At 50.6% G+C, this 20,738-nt stretch overlaps 1 protein-coding gene across 4 annotated transcripts in view; it reads left to right on the forward strand.

Moving 5' to 3' along the window:
- Positions 1-20,444, forward strand: part of ASAP1 (ArfGAP with SH3 domain, ankyrin repeat and PH domain 1) — a 328,727-nt gene extending 308,283 nt beyond the window's left edge. For all 4 annotated transcript variants that reach the window (XM_061123183.1, XM_061123185.1, XM_061123186.1 and 1 more), the window contains 5 exons: positions 3,986-4,055; positions 6,391-6,449; positions 13,287-13,768; positions 15,529-15,651; positions 17,686-20,444. In XM_061123183.1, coding sequence (XP_060979166.1) covers positions 3,986-4,055; positions 6,391-6,449; positions 13,287-13,768; positions 15,529-15,651; positions 17,686-17,760 — 809 coding nt within the window. In that variant the 3' untranslated portion in view covers positions 17,761-20,444. The remainder of the gene's footprint in view (positions 1-3,985; positions 4,056-6,390; positions 6,450-13,286; positions 13,769-15,528; positions 15,652-17,685) is intronic.
- Positions 20,445-20,738: the final 294 nt, after the last annotated feature.

A 20,738-nucleotide genomic window follows, 5' to 3' on the forward strand; every position in this document is an offset into this window, starting at 1 on the left:
TTTGATCAGAAGACAGCCAGGCCTGTGGGCAGAATCGGGTTTTTGCAGGGACTGTTGATTTTTGAGGTGGCTTGTCATTAAACCTCGCCTTCGGAGATAAAATAAGCTGGTTATAACCTGTTCTCTAAGAGACCAACACATTTTAACACAAATTAAATTAGTAAGGAAATGAGGACAAAGGGAGAATAAGGTAGCAAAGTAAAATGAAGGCCAGGAGTGTGATGTCGTCACTAAAGGCATAGCACAGGGGCGCATGCGGTGGCTGGAAATAGACCACGGATCTGACCCTGAGGTTCTCACAGGCGAGAGCACAGAAAACAGTGCAGCCGGTTATCCAGTTGGTGGTGGCCATAATAGTAAACTCTTCTAGAACGTGAGATCCTTGTAATTGCTGCCTGTGATCAGCCTCCCCTGGGACCTCTGTCAGGTATTCACGGAAGTGTTTACAGGGCCACATCCTGGGGAACCATAACGTGAACTGAATGAACTTTCCAGAAGCCCGAGTTCTGACCCGTGTTCCACCAGTTCTTGCCTAAGTGACCTCTGGGAATTACTTTAATTCCTTGTCTTTAGCTTCCAGGACTTAGAAAGGTCTATTCACTTCCTTTTCTCCCCCTACTTCCTGGGCCCCCATCCTCCCCAGGCTTCCTTTTTTTTTTTTTTTTTTTAATGGAAAACATAATGGATAGATAATGAATGAAAAGCTATAGCCAAAATTGATTCACTTCTCCTATTTCAAGGCCAGAACTTCCAGGTGAAAGAGTCAGTATTTGAAATGTCTGATCCGTGATGCCCACATGTACTTATTGGAAGTAGCATTGGCTTGTAAGAGAGCCTTTGGGTGGATACTTCTGATTCTTTCCTTTTTCTTGGATTTCCCAATATATTCTCAACTCAGCTGCCCCTGCCACCCCAATCCCATTTTACATGCAGTTCTAGAAATAGTAATGGCTACTACCGTGTATAGATTATCCACCAGCTATCAGGTCCTGTACATTTGTTCATACATTCTTGTATTAAGTCATCATTTGTTGTTCATTCGCTCAGTCATGTCTGACTTCTTGGCGACTCCATAAATAGCGGCACACCAGGCTTCCCCGTCCTTCACTATCTCCTAGAGTTCACTCAAACTCATGTCCATCGAGTCAGTGATGCCATCCATCCATCTCGTCCTCTGTCGTCCCCTTCTCCTCCCACCTTCAATCTTTCCCATCATCAGGGTCTTTTCCAGTGAGCCTGCTCTTTGCATCATGCAGCCAAAGTATTGGAGCTTCAGCTTCAGCATCAGTCCTTCCAGTGAATATTCAGGATTGATTTCCTTTAGGATTTACTGGAGAGTCCCTTGGACAGCAAGAAGATCAAACCAGTCAATCCTAGTTAAATCATAACTGTCCTGTAAGATAGGGACTGTCATTGTCCTGGGTTAACTGACGAGATCGAAGCACAGAGGTCTAGTGACTTGTCTAAGATCACAAGTCCAATAACTTCAGAGTTGGGATCTGAATCCGTTCCTGACTCAGAGGCTCACACGAGTGTCCACTCTTCCAGAAGACTCCTAGAGCCCGTGTGCCAGGCCCTGCTGGGTGGCGCCTCCTCTCATTCCACACTCTTGGCCCACAGCTGCTGAGCCACACCAAGTGACCTTGAGTCTTGGCCACAGAGTTTGTTGTTGTTTGTTTATTTACTTTTGGCTATGCTGGGTCCTGGTCAGTACGTGAGCTTTATCCAGGTGCAGTGAGTGGGGGCAACTCGCTAGTTGTGGTGATGGCTTCTCTTGTCGCAGAGCACAGACTTTATGGCACACGGGCTTTAGTAGTTGCGGCTCGAAAGCTTAGTTGCCCAGAGGCATGTGGGATCTTCCTGGACCAGGGATCGAACCCATTGTGCCCTGCACTGACAGGCAGATTCTTAACCACTGGACCACCAGGGACGTCCTTGGCCACAGCTTCTTAAATTGCCTGCCCCGCGTCTGTCTGCCACCCTCCCTTCCTGCACATCTGTGCGTGCACCACAGTCCTTCCGCAGATTGCACAGAAAGAGGGAGAAGGATTGAGCTGCTTCCATGTTCATGCTCCTCCTCCCCCCTCCAGCCTTGCTCTCCTATTTTTGGAAATTTTGCTAAGCCACATTTCTCTTCCCAGGCATGGCAGGTGGCCTTTGCCTGGCTCTGAGAAAGACAGGATTCCTGTCTGCCCAACCTCAGATGCCTTCCCCAGGCCCACCCTCACCCCCAAGGAGTGGGAGAAGCCAGGCTGGGGGCGGCTCTGTGGGCCGCGATTTCCTTCAGCAGCACCCTGAGGCAGCTCTGGGCGTTCACCGGGTCGGAGAGCAGGGCCACGGAGCCGGACAGGGCAGCGCCCCTGTCAGCGACGGGCTCACCTGCTGAGGAAGTAAATCATCACCATTTTCGTTACATCGCATCAGAGAGCTTGGAACAGCGATCCCCCTTCGTGTCACGCCCCCGTGGTCCAGCCCCGTGCACCACACTCCGTGGTTTTTCTCCCGTGATGCGCATGCCGCCTAGTGGAGAGGTAGCTGTTATCCCTCTTTCGTACAGGAGGGAACTGAGACTCGGTAGGAAAAGCAGTGTCATCAGAACTCATGCCCGCTGGTCAGGCACATGCCTGGAATCCAGAGCCAGGCTTGTCTGGCTCTAGAAGCTGCACCCTGACTGTCCTCTGTGATTAATGGTTATCGGCTCACTCGGGAGATGAAGGGACTGAGTCCGACTTTGCAGAGACTTTTCTAAGGTGGCAGAGGAATTTACCACAAGTGGGAGGGGACAGGTGTTGCAGGGAGCAAGAACAGAGGGGACGAGGTTACAGAGGCGTAAAAACACGTGGCGTCTTGGAAAGTGGGCAGAGGAGAGGGTGAAGTGAGGACTCCGGCCGTTTGAGCTGCGGTGTCGGGCCACAGCCCCCGACGTGCTGGCTTGTCTGTGAGACAGCGGAGCTGGTGGCCCCGAGCGGAGCGGGGCCTTCTGCAGCCCGGGTGATCTCGTGCTCATGCACAAAGGGTGAGAATCGCTGGTTTGGGGTGTTTTCTACCTGGAGCAGGAATGAGCAGATGCGGCAGCGTATTCCCCTCATCTAGAACTTTCTTTGACATTTTAATTGTTACGACCCATTTAAGTCTGAAAGTGTGAGATTTGAGCACCACTCTGAAAAGAAACGCCTGCCTTAAAAAAAGGAAGTCTCAACTCGGAGGATGCCCTGAGAGGCTGCCAAGGAAGACCTTCGGCGTTAAGCTGCAGAGTCGTGGAAATAAACTGATGGTTAGGAGTGTCTCATTAAACTAGATGTGTATTTGAAAGTCTGGCCCTATTCTTCATGCATCGATGTTCCTGGCATTACATTCCCGTCCAAGAGGTTCCATCTGAGCACTCGGGCAGCCTCTCCCTGTCCTGTAGGTTATGGGGCTGGGGTGGGAGCGGCACGGGTGGGGATTCATTGCAGACCCTGGAGGAGGGCTGCCTGGCTTCGCATCCCAGCTCTGACCCTTACCAGCTGCTTGACCCTGGCCTCTGCTTTACTTCTTTGTTTCTTATGTAAACGGGAAGGCAAATAGTGTGTCTGGGATTCCCCGCTGACTCAGCAGGTAAAGAATCCACCTGCAGCGCAGGAGACACGAGTTCAGTCCCTGGGAAGATCCCCTGGAGGAGGAAGTGGCAACCCTCTCCAGTATTCCTTCCAGAGAAATCCCATGGATAGAGGAGCCTGGTGGGCTCCAGTCCATGGGGTTGCAAAGAGTGGAGCATGACCGAGCACCCCCACACCATTATATGTATCTCACTGATGTAATGACTGCGAGGTACTTAGCATAGTACCTCACTCGTAGTCAGGGCTGAATACACAGCAGTTGCTGTTATTAACGTTGCTCTCAGGGCATCTCCAAGGAATAATGAAACTCAAGTGCATTTGTGTGTGGGACCTCTGGCAGCCATGTGACCTGCAGCCGTTGGTCCATTTAATCCTGTCTCCCCCAGGTAACGACGTGGGTCCGTCATCGTCCAGTAAGACCGCAAACAAGTTCGAGGGCCTGTCCCAGCAGTCAAGGTGAGCCATCTCCACACGGACTCCCCTGGGGGTTGCTTAGGGTCGCTGTGGACAGTTACACACAAGTGAGCTTTAGGGCCATCTGCTCAAGGTGGGGCTTGCCAGCTGATGCTGACTGTGATGGGAACCTGAAAGCCTCTATCACTTTGCATGGCCCACCTTGGCACACAGTTCTCAGGGCCCGAACAGGGTCTGCAGACAGTGTTTCAGGGGAGCAGCACCTCCCCGTCCAGATTGCAGGTGCAAATGGACCACACTTTCCTGAGGATTGCACAGTCTGCGCTGCAATGAGTTCTTATTTTCAGTTTTTAATGAAGTCATTTTGTTTTGTTACTTTCTCTTTTAGCTCCATTCTGCAGACCTGAGAGTAAAAAGATCTCCTCAAGGAGATCCAATTAGCCTAGAGATTTTCAAACATAAAAATAGAACTCTTTCCAAGTCTCCTGTTTCTAAGAGTTCCTTAAGCTAGGCTAATGGAGAGGCGTCCCTTTCTCCTCTCCTCTCACCAAGATGAGATGCTTCGGAAGAGTTTCTATGGACAGTGTATACCCAGTCCCAGCACAGAGGCTTTTCCCCAGAGACTTGATCCCAGATAAGGACACAGGGAGCCACTTCCTGACCCAAAAGCTCAGGCAGGAGGAGTTAGCTGGTTCGTGGGGGGTGCCTTCCAAAGTTATTCAAAGCTGAAAGCCGAAATCCTCATTTCTTCTAATGCCTCCGCCTTGTTTTCATCTTTACAAGCCCGTGAGGTAGCTCAGTCTGCTGCCCTCAGGTTTGTAGATGAGGACGCGGGGCCCTGGGACTCAATCCGGGGGGTTCTCAGGCAACACAGTCAACACTCTGCCTGCCCCTCGTGCTCAGCACCCTCCACACACACTGCCAGGGGGGCTCTCAACCCCAGGGCCGGTGGGGGTCTTCGAGGGGAGGGAGTCTGACGTGGGGGAAGTGCCCACTGATGGTTTTTACAGGGAATCAAGCCCTGACATGTACACACACGCTTACATACATGTGCACATAGCACCACCCGCAGCACGCGAAGAAGCCCAGGTTCACCCCAGGGCTCCTGTGTGAGGCACTTCTAAGTGTCCAGCTTGGCCTCCGTACCCAGGCCAGGAAGGCATCGCGTTCACGTCTGTGATGGGCAGATATGCGTCCCTGTGAAGATGCTGAGGCCAAAACACGCACCAGATGTGTTCAAGGCAAAACGCTTCTGGTTTAGGGGTGGCTTGATCTCACCAGTCTTAGCCTCGAGTAGCCCAGAGGCCTTAGAATTTCGAGGGAACCAAGGAAAGAGCCCCGAAGACCAGGAGTGATTTGTGGGCCAGGATGAAAGACACATGCATTTCATCTTCTTTATTGGACTCTTTGTTTTCTTTTTGGTTTGTTTGGCTTTTCCTGTCCTTTTAAATGCAATTAAGAGAGAAGAGGGGTGGAGTCAGTTCTTAGGCCACCAGAGGACAGCAGAGGATAAACGAGGTAATAGAAGGGGCTCTTGGCAGATGCAAGTCTGGCACTGGGATGCTGTGCTGTTTGGGTGCTCAGGGCCCCCGGGGTCCCCTGAACACAGTCACAGCCTCTTGTTAAAGGGAAAGAGCGGGTTCCCACTGAGAGTTTTCACCTGCAGTGCTGGCATCTTAGTGGTGGCAGGGGCTTGGGGAGTCCCTGATACCAGATGACATGGGGCAGCTTCTGTGCCTGGGGCCTGCTGCCCGGATCCTCTGCTCATTTACAAATTGTTCAAGAGGAGGAACAACTCAGGGAAAGCCTGAAGGCCTGAGACCCACGCCATTTGCTCTGGTGTAAGGAAAAAGTGAGGACTCCGGAGTCCAATGGAGCTGGGCCTGAATGTCCAGCGCCGTTGCTGGTCAGACCCGGAAGCTTCCACAGGTCACTGGAGGTGCACGGGCTCTGGTTTCCTCTGCTACAGGTGGGGGTGACAAGCATAACATCGTGGGGTCGCATGAGAAGAGCTGCCTCAGAGCAGCGCACTTGGCCCAGGACCTGCAGTGTGCCCAGCGCTTCCATCAGTGCTGTTCCTTCGGGGAAAGGGGTCAAAAAGAGGAGGGATTAGGCTTTTTCACTTAGAGGGTTGGTGGTGGTTTTGTTACTTTCCCTCTGGACTCCATTCTGCAGACTTGGGAATAAAAAGATAATCCTCAGGGAAAGGCAGGCAAACTTCAAATGCGGGCAAGTGGACTATAATCTTTTGTTAGGGAAATGTTGAAAGCATTTTTAGATAGATAATTCTGTGAATTTCTGTGATTTCCTTGAATGCTATTTCACTATTGATTTTATAGCGTTCTGAGATCATAAATGGTTCTTATTTATTCATTAGCACCGGTTCTGCAAAGACTGCCCTTGGCCCAAGAGTTCTTCCTAAACTACCTCAGAAAGGTAAGATTTCTCTTTTTCATGCTATTTGTTGTCCGACTCTTTGCGACTGCAGAGACAGCAGCTCACCAGGCTTCCCTGTCCTTCACTAGATATCTACCGGAGTTTGCTCAAATTCTTGTCCATTTAGTCGGTGATGCTATCTAACCATCTCATCCTCTCTTTTATATTTACATGTAATTATACTGTCACTGTCGGAGAAGGCAATGGCACCCCACTCCAGTACTCTTGCCTGGAAAATCCCATGGACGGAGGAGCCTGGTAGGCTGCAGTCCATGGGGTCGCGAAGAGTTGGACATGACTGAGCGACTTCACTTTCACTTTTCACTTTTATGCACTGGAGAAGGAAATGGCAACCCACTCCAGTGTTCTTGCCTGGAGAATCCCAGGGATGGGGTCTCACAGAGTCGGACACGACCGAAGTGACTTAGCAGCAGTATACTGTCACTGTATCCTCCAAGGGATCGGGGGTGTTTGTCTCTTTTGACCCCTGCTCTATCTCAGATGGCCTTGAGCAGCAGCTGACATGTAAGAGATAGGTAATTAATATTTGTTCAGTGAAGAAAAATACTTTAAGCTCAAGTTTTGTAATTAACAAATACCAAACTTTTCCTGAAAAACCAATGCTTTTTCAGAAGATCCCTCATTAGTATCCCCAGGTACCATTTCTTCTCTTGGGAACAAAATCAGAGAGACCTCAGAACTGGTCCTGGCTCTCCTGCTTACTAGCTGTGAGGCCTGGGCAGGGGACTCAGAAGCTTCACTGAGCCTGAGATTCCTCACCTGTCAATGGGGCTGGGACACCTACTCCACCAGGTTTTATGAGGACGGGGTGAGATCATACTTCAGAAAGGCTGGATTTTGCTGATCAGCACCCCCACGTAGTCATTTAGCATGTTCCTCTGTCCTCTAATATTTCCTATCAGTTGAAAGTTGGATCAAGAGACCCGATCAGATGCTGCTAGTTCAGGCTTTGGCAAAACCCTTCCCAGGCGGCAGTGCGCTCTTCTGTCGAGAGGGGCAAGCCATCCGACTGCCGGCTCCCAGTCCTCCACACCGAGATCCATTCGTGTGTCTCTGTTAAAACCCCTCCACGAGGCCGTCAGTGGTGATCAAGCTCGGCCTGTCTGCAGCCTTTGGCCCAGCTGGTTACCGTCTCTGCACTTGGCCTGTGGACACCATCCTGTTCTTATGGCACTGACAGCCCCTCCCCTCGTGTGCAGGCCCCTCGTGTTCGCAGCCTCCAGAGACTGGCTCAGGCACGGTCACTTCTCTTCTGAGTCTGCCCTCCTTCCCTGGGGTACCCACCTCGGCACCTCTATATCATATACCCAGCCAAGTGGGTACCCACCTCGGCACCTCTATATCATATACCCAGCCAAGTGTCCCTCCGACATCTAAGTTCCCACACACCTGCCACTGGAGTGTCTCTGCTCAGACGTCTGACAGCTTCTCAACCTAAGATTTTGAAGACCCTTCACACACACACACACACACACACACAACCTAAGATTTTGAAGACCCTTCACACACACACACACACACACACACACAAAACCTAAGATTTTGAAGACCCTTCACACACACACACACACACACACACACACACACACACACACACACACACACACACACACACACACACACACACCCTCCAGTCAAACCTGTTCCTCACCTAGCGTCCCTGTCTGTTACAGCGATATCATCCAGGTACATACAGGCACACACACACACACACCCCCTCCAGCCAAACCTGTTCCTCACCTAGCGTCCCTGTCTGTTACAGCGATATCATCCAGGTACATACAGGCGCACACACACACACACACCCTCCAGCCAAACCTGTTCCTCGCCCAGAGTCCCTGTCTGTTACAGTGATATCGTCCAGGTACACACGGACACACACACACACCCTCCAGCTAAACCTGTTCCTCGCCCAGTGTCCCTGTCTGTTACAGCGATATTGTGCAGGTACACACACACACACACACACACACACACACACACCCTCCAGTCAAACCTGTTCCGCCCAGTGTCCCTGTCTGTTACAGCGATATTGTGCAGGTACACACAGACACACACACAGACACACACACACACACACACCCTCCAGTCAAACCTGTTCCTCACCCAGCGTCCCTGTCTGTTACAGCGATATCATCCAGGTTCACACAGCCACACACACACACACACACACACCCTCCAGCCAAACCTGTTCCTCGCCCAGCGTCTGTTACAGGCGATATTGTCCAGGTCCAAGTGATTGGATCTTAAACCTAGGAGAGAAGCCCAGCTCCTTCCTCCCATGCCGCTCCTCCATCCACACACACTGTTGGTTCCCCGTTGGTTGTATCCTCCCGGGTCTCCCCTCTCACCGTGGTCTCCCGGACCGTCCTCTCCTGTCTGGACTCTGCAGCCTCCTCCCTGGTCTTCCTGCGTCCACCCTGGCCCTGCAGTCTTCCCCAGCAGAAGAGCCAGGGTGCTCCATGTTCCATCAGTGGCTCCTGCCCCTCCCATCCAGCGCGTCCGTCTCACCCAGGAAGCAGGCAGAGTCCCGGTGTGTTTCTAAGCCTCCTCAGCCTGAGGCACAGGATGTCTGTGATGCTGAGAGGGACAGGCTGCAGCGCCTTCTCCTGCCCACCCATCCTCATCCCCAGCGCCCGCTGGCGCTTCCGCATGGACTGTCCTGACCACACCACACTCTTTCCCTCCCAAACATGACTTACTTTTTAAATCCTTTGAAAGTGTTAGTTGCTCAGTCATGTCCAACTCTTTGCAACCCCATGGACTGTAGCCCTCTAGGATCCTCTGTCCATGGGACTCTCCAGGCAAAAATTCTGGAGTGGGTTGCCATTCCTTTCTCCAGGGGATCTGCCCAACCCAGGGATCAAACCTGGGTCTCCTGCTTTGCAGGTGGATTCTTTACGGTCTGAGCCACCAGGGAATCCTTTGGGCTCCTTGTAAAGGGCTTAGTGAAAGCCTTCTCAGCTGGGGATGGACAGCTGCATGGAGCCATTTGTTTAAAGAGTTTTAAAAGGCAGTCGTATAGAAACTTCAGGGGACTCTCCAATATGAACAGAGTCGTGGTAGTGTTGGGCTGTGATGCAGGCCTTGGTCCCTTACATTCTTCCCTAGTTGTCATCACAGTGAAAGTCCAGCCCTGCATCCTGGGTTTTTCCACTTAGGATTCTGCCATCGAGCAGCTGCCATCCTCTGCTTGGTGCCCCCTTTTGTTGGAAACATGAGCTGAGAGCATGCGGGCTCTTTCTTCATCTTCCTCCTCCTTCTAGGTTATGTCCTTAGAGCCTGTTCTCAGAAACAGAACCATCACAGTCCAGGACAGTGTTTCAGCACCTGAGCTCTCTGTCACGCTGCTGTTCAAAGGGCCGAATCTGTTTGTTTCCAGCCAACCTTGCCGGCATGAACCAGCTGCACCATAACCCCTCGGGTCTCTTTCTTATTTTTCGACCATGCCATGCAGCATGCAGGATTCTAGTTCCCCGACCAGGGATCAAACCCACATCCCCTGCAGTGGAAGTGTAGCGTCTTAACCACTGGACCACCAAGGAAGCTCCAGGGATGGAGTAGAATTCTCACTCCTCTCTCGTTCTTGATGTCCTCACTCGAGCAGCGTGGTCTGTGTCGTCCAGCTTGGGGGGAAATTTGCTTCTCTGCCCATCAGAGTTAAGAATGTAGCTTAGCATACTAACGCATATATATGGAATTTAAAAAGATGGTAACGATAACCCTATATGCAAAACAGAAAAAGAGACACAGATGGACAGAACAGACTTTTGGACTCTGTGGGAGAAGGCGAGGGTGGGATGTTCAGAGAGAACAGCATTGAAACAGGTATACTATCAAGGGTGAAACAGATCACCAGCCCAGGTTGGATGCATGAGACGGGTGTTCAGGGCTGGTGCACTGGGAAGACCCAGAGGGATGGGATGGAGAGGGAGGCGGGAGGGGGGATCGGGATGGGGAACACATGTAAATCCATGGCTGATTCATGTCAATGTATGGCAATAACCACTACAATATTGTAAAGTAATTAGCCTCCAACGAATAAAAATAAATGGAAAAAAAAAGAATGTAGCTTAGGCACTTCGCTAGTAGTCTAGTGGCTAAGGCTTCACATTCCTAATGTGGAGGGCCCAAGTTCGATCCTTGGGTCAGGAAAAATCTCAAATGCCACAACTAAGGTCAAATGATGAAACTTAAGACCTGGCACAGACAAATAAATAAATAAATACTTTTTTAAAAAAAGAATGAAGTTCACAAAGGACTTTGAATTAGAGAGGGGAAAACACAAAATCATCTTGGAAATAAAATAGTCAGAGGAGAGACTTCTTTAGAGGGGAGAGTGTCTCTTTTCATATTTCTTCGTAGTATAAAATTAACCTATATTCATTGTAGATACTAAAAATGCAAAGAAGTGTAAAGAAAATACAAACCGCCCAAAGTCTCGCCACCCAGGATAAAGCAACTTAGTCAGCCCTTTCAGTCTTTTTCCTACGATTTTTTTATGTCACTGTTTAAGCTGGTTTTTGTCATACAGTGAATCAAGAGCCCTTTCCATGAGATTAATTATACTCTTACTGGCTGCGCAGTACTCCGTTATCTGATAGCTGGCGGTGTTAAGTAGTCTGTCCTCTTCCACGTCCACCCAGTTCACAGTTTTCTTTCACTATAAACAGCATCATGCTGAACACCCTGGCACAGGCACGTGCCCTGGCTTTGATCCCTTTTTTGGGGAACCGGAGTTGCCTGTTTGGGCGGCCCAGCACTTCCTCATAGTTTCTGTTCCCCCATAAGTGTGGCTCAGGGCTAGGCTTTTCAGCCCCTCTGCCTCGGGGGATTCCCCCAGCTGTTCCCCCATCACCCCCTGACTCAGACTTTTGTTTACCCCAGTCTGGTCTTGACTTCCAAGAGAGGAATCCGATGGGCCTGCTGTCACTTTCTGAACTGTGCCACGTCGGCTGAAGCTCACCAGCCAGCCCGGGAGCAGGGTGCCTTTGAATTTGAGTTCCTTAGGAAGGGACGTGGCTGGGCAGGCCCCGAGCAGGGACAGCTGCAGTGTAGCTCGTGACAGTTTGCAATACTGGGATTTGTCTTTTCTTTTAAAAAAAAAAATTTTTTTAGGAGTCTCTCTCTGAGTGTTGTGTCTTTAGAATACAGTTCTTAGTTTGGCTACGTCAGTGTGCTTCAGTCAGCTGTGTCCCCACTGAGCACATACAATGCGCTTGGTGAATCTAGGCCTCAAGGAACTTTGTCTCAGCAACAGTGATGATATGCCATAATATTCTGATATTGTACCTAGAGTCTACCTCGTCCTGTTGGCATGTTCGTCATGTCAGCTTGTGTTTTAGAGATGAGGAGGGTGAGGGGGTTTGTAACCTGCTCAGGGTCACACAACTAGGAACTGAGTGGTGGAGCCCAACTTGGAGACATGTCCTAAGTTCCACTGGTTAGAGCTGTGCGAAGGTTCAGACCGTAGAATCTCCAAGCGATGGAGTCCTACACAGCCATTAAAGAGGAGGAGGAGGAACTGACTTATCGATAGAAATTCTCCCAAGCATTTTAAATGGGAAAAAACCAAAGTTGTAGGCGTATGTTGTGTGTGTGTATGAGTGAGTGAGTGTGAGTCGTTCAGTCATATCCGACTCTGCGACCCCATGGATTAGAGCAAGCGAGAATACTTGAGTGGGTTGCCATTTCCTTCTCCATTGTATGTATTGTAGTCCTATGTTAACAGAAATTCTCCCGAATATATTATATGGGAAACAAAGTTGCAGGCAGTGTACGTGTTGTAGTCCCATTTAATGTATTTGTTGTAGTCCCAGGTTTTTAAAGATAATTCATATATACATGCATGGGCACCACTAAAAAGGAACAGAGTTGACCTCAAAGGGGTGGTAGGTGGGAGTGGTGATAGGAGAAACTTTTTCCCTCTTACACAGTATGTATATCATATGAAACGTGAGAAATTCGAATGATGCCACTATAGAGCGGAATAGGATGCAGCATTAAAAGTATATGCTTAGTACTAATGAACAGTTTTTAGTACCATGGTGAATACTCTTGCTGAAACAGTATATAGATAAGAGCAGATAGATGCTTTATCTATGAAAAATACATAGAAAAGTCCAGAAGGAAATTATACCAAAGTATTTCAAATGGCTACATTTACTCAGTAGACTTATGGAAAACTTCTCCTTTTTAACTCTACACCTTTCAGTTTTCTATAATCTGTATTATGTGTATGAAAAAGGGAGAGTATCCATGGCTGATTCTTGTCAATGTATGACACGACCCACTTCAGTATTGTAAGGTAATCAGCCTCCAACTAATAAAAATAAATGAAAAAAACAAAAAAATAAAAAAAAATTTAAAAAATCATCCTAAAAAAATAAATAAATAAATAAATTTTAAAAAAAGAAAAAGTGAGAGTGTTAGTCACTCAATCATGTCTTAACTCTTTGCGACCCTGTGGACTGTAGCCCACCAGGATCCTCCGTCCATGGAATTTTCGAGGCAACAATACTGGAGTGAGTTGCCATTCCCTTCTGCAGAGGATCTATCATGTGTATAGTTGTGGTTTTCTGTTTTTGTTTTTTTTACTTCTGGGTTCGTTTGGATGTCCTGTTCTTATATAACTGAGGCATAAGATCGTCCATTGTAAGGTGGATGCCTCCAGGCTTCCAACTTTCACCTTGTTTTAAAAGCAGGCAAAAAAAAAAAGGCAGGCCAATTCATGTGGGGTCTGGGCCTGCGACTGCCTGGGGCGCTCGCTCAGGGTGGGTTCTGCTCCTGACCCCTCTCTCTGGTCACCTCCCGCAGTGGCACTAAGGAAAACAGATACCAGCCATCATCTCTCCCTTGACAAAGCCAACATCCCGCCTGAGATCTTCCAGAAGTCGTCCCAGTTGGCAGAGTTACCACAGAAGCCGCCACCCGGGGACCTGCCCCCGAAGCCCACGGAACTGGCTCCCAAACCCCCCATCGGAGACTTGCCACCTAAGCCAGGCGAGCTGCCCCCCAAGCCGCAGCTGGGCGACCTACCCCCCAAGCCCCAGCTTGCAGACTTGCCCCCCAAGCCCCAGGTGAAGGACCTGCCTCCCAAGCCACAACTGGGGGAGCTGCTGGCGAAACCCCAGACGGGAGACGCCTCGCCCAAGGCCCAGCCACCGCCGGAGCTCGCCCCCAAGTCACACCCGGCGGACCTGTCCCCGAACGTCCCCAAGCAGGCGTCTGAGGACACCAATGACCTCACGCCCACCCTGCCAGAGACGCCTGTGCCGCTGCCCAGGAAGATCAACACGGTGAGTGGTGCTCGTAAACCCAGGCACGTGCCCACCCCGCCGGCCGGGGGTCAGGTGTCGTGGGGGGCACAGGGCCCCGGGGGTTGAGACCGGGCTGTGGACCCCAGCAGACAGGCATCAGGACCTGCCTGCCCTGTGACCACGGGGCCGTGGCCAGCTCCTCGCCTGCCCTGAACCTCGGTCTCCTTCATGGAAAGGGGCTAGAACGCTGCCTGGGTTCATGGGCAACGAAATGCAGGGAAGTACGAGCAGTGCCCAGCAAGTGGTCGCTCTTGTCTGTGATCCTGGAACCAGGGGACTTTCCTTTCCCAGGGTCCAGGGAAGCGGTCTCAGACCGCAGCTTCTCTCTGCACCTTCCTGGAGGAGGTGGGCACATGGTCCAAAGAGACTTGTACCAACCAACGTAGCTTGGTTTGAAGTCGCCCAACCCTTCATTTTCACAACATGCCTTCTACTCTATATGTCCTTTTTACTTTAAACATGCCTTTCCCTCCCCACCCCCCCCCCGCCAAAAATATTTTTTTGGAAAAATGAAGCCCTGGAAGATGCACATGTGTTGTCTGTCCTGCCCACGCCACACCCCCACAGGGATGGGAGCACCCTGGTTTAAGGAACACAGTTAGCGGGGGGACCAAAAGCCTTGCTCACATCTTCCCGTGATAAAGCAGCATTGTGATAAAAGTGTGTCCCTTCAATACTAAAGGAAAGGTGAGAATAGTGAAACCGACCCTCTCCCGAGTGGGAGCTCACAAGCATGTTCAGCTGCTGCGGCTTGCCCTTCACCAGGCTCTTGAGAAGCCTGAGCACCACCCGTGGCCTTGATGTACACAATTCCAGCCTGGGCTACTGCACTCTTCACTGTTTTATTATCTCATTTAACCGTCCTTGTTATGAATGGTCACACACAGGTCTTCCAGTTTGCTCACAGAGTCAGAGCTGAAAAGACTTAAGATCTCGACTGGCCATAGCCCTCGGCTTCTCAGACCCCACCAGCTCTGGCTTAGCCCGGGGAGGGGAATTGTAGAAGCAAATGGGTCATCAGAGAGAGTGAGGGAGGAAACCATCGAACCAAGAAGAAAAGCACTTGACCCCAAGCTTTGAGCATGACGGCTTGCTTTCTTTTATTCCTAATTATTTAATAAGCCAGGCGCCAGAAACATCCTTTGGAAGGTCAGTTCTCTATTTCCATCTTCCTGTTTGCAGAGAACTGGAAATCTAACAACTAAAAGCTCGAATCAACATGGGTCAGAAACTAAAAGGTTTAGGGGAACTGCCTGGAGGCCCCCGCCCCCGCCCCGGGCTCCCCTGCTCTGTTTAAGCAGTGTGTGCTGACACGGCGCTTTGCATGAGGGGCTGAGAAATGTGTCTATGCTGCATGTGTTTGGTCTGCTTTACATCATGTTTCCCCAAACCATTTTTAGATTCTGCTGTCATCCGTGCAGGCTGCCGTGGGGCGGGGCGGGGCCGGGCACTTTGCTTGTTTCTGGTGAAGCTGGATTTTGATCCCTTACCCGTGATGTTTGCTCTCAGATGGAAGTCATCAGTGGTTACCCGCCCCTCCCCACTCTCACTGGGCTCCCCTGCTGCCCTGGGCGGAGGGGGGCCCTCCTGTCTGGAGAGCACCCAGGGCTGGGGGCCCTCCCCACTTTCATCAGGGAGAAACTGAGGCTCGGCGAGGTGAAGCCACTCGCCCAGGGTCAGCCTGTCCTCCTTTCCCTTCAGTCTGTCCTGTGAGCTAAAACCCCGCTGCTTTCTTGAAGGGGAAGAGCAAGGTGAGGCGAGTGAAGACCATCTACGACTGCCAGGCGGACAACGATGATGAGCTGACCTTCATGGAGGGCGAGGTGATCGTGGTCACCGGGGAGGAGGACCAGGAGTGGTGGGTATGTACCAGCCGTGTGGCGCTGTCCGTGGTCAGCCCGCACACGCGCCAGGAGGACAGTGCCTGGCCTGCCTCCTAGCCGGGAGCTTTGAAACCGGCTCAGGAAGGTTCCCTTGTCACACGGCAGCCTGTGGGCCACAGGTACTTTCTAGCTTTTCAGATGCAAAACTGAAGCTCATTCAACACTGGCCCAGCCAGCTCTGCTCAGGCCTTGCCCTTCAACACCACCACCACCACCACCACACACACACACACACGTACACACATGTGTGCACACACGTACATGCCTGCACACACATCCCCACCACACATCCTCAGGTTACATCTTCATCCAGCCTGCAGTTCTCTGTCAGGAGGATCCCTGCCTCACATGACTTCAGGGGGGGATTCGAGGAGACCATCTGTGACAGCTCCTTTTCCACTAAAAATCTGCTGCCCAGGTGTCAGGAAGGAGAGGCAGTCCTGTCCTCCCACCGCGGCCTGGGAGCTGCCCGGGTCCTGGGTGGCTGCAGGGGACCCGACATGTCCACGGCTGTCCAGGCTGTCAGGGGAGGAAGCCTCCGGCGGCCCTGCCAGACAGAGGGGCAGCAGGCGGACACCTCCGAGTCAATCACTCCCCACCCCCGGCATGGAAGTTCGGCTTCCTTGGCAGCTAGAGCCCCATCCTGCCCAGAGGGCCCGGCCCTGTGTGCCGAGAAAGGGACCTGTGTTCACCGCTGAGCCCAGAGCCTGCTAATGCCCAGAAACACATACACACCGGCACACTCGTGGCCCTTCGCCTTTCCTCCCCCGGGCCCAGACCGTGACTCCAGACTCGCGGTCACAGCCGTCGGGACGCTTCTTAGGCCACAGCAGTGGTTCAGCCGGGGCAGTCTCGCCCTCCAGGCACGTGTGGCAACATCTAGAAACATTCTGATGGTCAGGGCCTGGCCGGGGCAGGTGCTGCTGGCCTCCGGGGTGGGGGGAGCCAAGGCCTCTGCTGAGCGTCCTATGACGCGTGGAGGAGCCTCCACCACAAAGAACCCCCTGCCCCAAATGTCAGGAGCACTGCGGTTGACAAACCAGAGGCCCCCTTCCTCTCTCTGTCTGTCGTGAAGTCTGGCGGGTTAGATCCCTTGACAAGGAGATAGGTGCTGAAATCCTGGCGTGATTCACCCTGAGGCCCGGGGTGCAGCGTGTCCCTTCTGTGAGCCTCGGTTTCCCCCTCTGAAAAGGGAGGCACGGGTCACCCTCCCTCACAGGAACGTCTGAGGACTCACGTGCATGATGCCAACTGAGACCCAGTGACGTGGGTCATCCCGGCCTTGCTGTTCACCCCTCTGTCAGATGGAAACCGGTGCACAAAGGCCCGGTGAGCAAAGGAGGCCACCCATCTTTCTCCGGGATGGCCATCCGAAGCCAGCGTGCGTGTCGCTGGTCTTCTTCCTGATAGGGTTCTCTTTGATGCAGTTAATTCTCATGTAGTTCAGACTGTTGGAAGCCTTGGCAGGTCACAGTGGCTGACGAGTTTAGGCAGGAGACAAGAAAACAGCTGTAAAATTTGCCCTCGTCGCTCTCAGACCTTCACAGCATCCTCTCCTCCGCCGCAACCAGAAAGCAAGTTCTTGGTGCCTAGCGGCCCTTCTTCTGTATAGAATCGTTGGTGTAGCTTCTCCACAGGCCTGAGAAGCAGGGGTTTTTCAGCCCAGTTTTACAGACAGGAGGCTTAGCATTCTTTGAGAGGTCGCCCAGCGGGAGAGGCGGCCGAGCGGTCTGGTTGAGCGCATGGTTGAGGCCACAGCCCCGGTGAGACCATGGCAGGCCCGACCGCCACTCGGGGCCCCTGTCCCTTCGTGTAGAAAGTGAGGGCCCCAGGACCATCCGCCTCCCGGGGCTGTCTGCCGGCAAAGCAACCCCCGTGAAAGCGGTTCCACCGTGTGTGGCACCTACATCATGTCTCCCCAGGGCCTGCATCCCGCCTGCTCCAGCATCAGCCCCCAGGGCACTCGGACCCACTGGCTGCCTCCCGCCTGACGCCTCTCCTTTCTCCCTGCAGATTGGGCACATCGAGGGGCAGCCCGAGAGGAAGGGCGTCTTCCCAGTGTCCTTTGTCCACATCCTGTCCGACTAGCAAAAAAGCAGAGCCTTCAGACTGTCCACACCCATCATGCTAGGCCACTGCCTCCCCGGGACCCTGTGCACACCGTGTAAATAGCTGCTGTTACCGAGTGGAAGCTCCCGGAGGGGCCGCCTCAGGAGGGGAACGGAGCGCGTGTTGTAAATACCCTGTGGTCTCTGCCTTCGCCAGTATTAGGGTAGCCTTGGGACCCAGTGCGCCTTACTGGTTTGCCAAAGCCATCCTTGGCATCTAGCACTTACATCTCTCTCTACGCTGTTTTCCAAGCAAACAAACAAGCAGGAATATAGGAACTGCTGGCTTTGCAAATAGAAATGGTCTCCAGCAACCGTTGAAGGGCATAGAATTGCCTCTCTGTTCCTAACCTGACAGTATTCTCCATTGTGTTACTGAAAAATGCAACATTAGTGAAGAGGTGGGTACTGTCTTCCAGGTGAATCTTTCCACTCCGTGACAGACCAGCCTGTTGTTATCTGTGTACACAGTTTACAGCTACAAGAACCAACTTCGGTATTTATTACAGAAAAGTGCTCAGTTCAGTGTAAGCGTTATTCCTTCAGCAAAATATCCACTGACCCAGAATGTTGGTGGCGTTTTGCAGTGCCCACAGCCTCACACAGGTTTAGACACGTGGGTTTATGCTGTCTTAAGAAGATGAGTGCCCGCCCCTGATATTACCTCATTATGCAAAAATAACATATCCTTCATGACTATTTTCACAGAAGTTTAAGACACATCTGATGAAGTTCAACTTTCAGGAACCAAGGACTGCCAGAAAATATTAGCCTCTACATTATGCATGCATTTAGAAGCTTACCTGAAATCTGCCTTTTATAAAGGAATAGTATGGATAAGTTGAACTGTACGTTTTTTTTTTTAAACTTGATTGCCATTAAAGCAGAAATTATAAGGTTGCAACAAATATTTGTTTCCAGTCATTTGGCTTCCTCAAGAGTATGAATGCACATATCACACTATGAATTAGCATCCTTCAACTATGTTAACACCCCTAATGTGTCCATTTTATATTCTTTTCTTAGTTTTCGTTCTGGATAAATTTAAACTTTCAAAAGAGTGTTCAAGAAGATGACGAATTCAGAAATCAGTTCTGCCCACCGTTTTTCCCCACCTGCCCCCCTGTAGAATCCAGGTGCTGAAACCAGCCTTCTTTTTTTTTTCCTCCCCCATTTTCTTTACTAAACCCCAGTCGTAGATAAGTTTCCCAGCTCTGTTGAACAGACACGTCATCTTCAGGTCAACTCATAACCAAGTTTCTGAACACTGCTATGAATCGCACTGTGAAATACGCTTTTCTGCCAGGGGTCCCTGCCCCTCCTGTTTTTTTTCCTCATCCCAGCCGCGTTCATCAGACCATTAAGACCATCCTGAGCTTTTCAGTCTTCTCTATCAGCCTGAATCCGGGGAAAGAACACAATAGCTCCACTCCCCAGTCAGCGGGACTGCTCTTGGATTCCGAGCCCCGTGTGTCATCCTGGCAGTGCGCTTGCTTAAACTGCTACGTTGGCAGCAGCACAGGAAACTAATACTTTTAAGCAGATCATCCTGGCAACGGGTGAGAAATGTTCATTTCACAGAAGCACAACTCCCAACCAGACCCTTAGGGAAAGCCCTCTTTAATCAAGTCACAGTGCTCCAGGAGTGTTAATTTAGCTCTGCTTACGTGATCACTATGAAAACTTTGAATAGCCACCTAACCAATAAACCTTGCATGACAAACCTGCAGCGTCTCTCACCAGCTGTTATCGGAAAGTGATTTTAAGCAATTGCTTCCTCAGCATCGCGGCACGCGTGAGCTCCACACAGATACGAGGAACCAGCCGATGTGCTGGTGTGCGTGGCCGACAGTGTTGACAGCCTCAGTTTAGCCACCGGGTGTCAGGACAGGAAGTCAACCCCCCAAATTTATTTAATGTCCCAGTTCATTCACTTACGCGTAAGTTGCATTCAAGCACTGTTCATTTTTGTGGCCTACGGTGTTTTCAACTGATCTCAAACTGGCTTTTTAAAAACACGAAAGCACGCTGTCTAAAATTACATGGAGTTAATTCCTTTTCTTTTTTCCTCTTTTAGAGCAAATTTTACACAGATGCTTTTTTAAAAAAAAAAAAAAAAACACTTGTTTTTGGTTTTTTTTTTTTTCCTGGTTTTGTTTTTGTTTTCCATCAGGAACCTGAGTTTTCTCTAACCCAGCTTACTGTGGGACATAGGAAAAATAGATATAAATAAGTATCTTTGGCGACCTTGGTTGAGTTTGAATCTGGTATTGTTCTTAAACTCATTGAGCCGCTATCTGCAATTTTGTACATGATAGAGAGTATTTTGAAGGTATGGAACCTTATGGGAAAAATAGCTAATTCTTCTTTGCCCCCCCGCAGTGGGGAAAGTTATGTTCTGCAAATAGTGTGTGTCTTATTTTACTGTTGAACAGCAATTGCTATTTATTTTTTTATTGCCTAGAACTTCAACATGTATAGGGATCCCACAGCGCCACAAGTTAAATTCCGAATTCCCATCTGGATGTTATGCTCAGACATCAGTATACTCGTCATTCCACATGTATTTAATGTGACCGTTTTTCAGTACTGTATGTGTTCATTTCTACTTTTTTTAATATTTAAAATTGCTTTTAAATAAACATATTCTCAGTTGATCCCAAACATCTGACATCAGGCCGTTTTGTGAGTTGTCCATGACTCTTCTGATGGGAGGAAATCAGAACTTGACTTGGCTGTGCTTTGGGGGCTGCGGGGCGGCGGGCGGGTACAGATAACACAAGTCACGCAACTTCTACATTCAGAGTCACTTCAGATAAATAATGTGCATCACTTTTCTCGGCTTAACAAACCATGGACCTTTAGCATTTCAGTTCTTTCTCCTCCTCGACCCCGCTACGCCCAACCCACCCCCACCTATAGGCACCCAGCCTGCACATCTTGGAACATCATGAATGT

Source organism: Dama dama, chromosome 21, assembly GCF_033118175.1.
Source record: "Dama dama isolate Ldn47 chromosome 21, ASM3311817v1, whole genome shotgun sequence".
Classification (NCBI taxonomy): domain Eukaryota; kingdom Metazoa; phylum Chordata; class Mammalia; order Artiodactyla; family Cervidae; genus Dama; species Dama dama.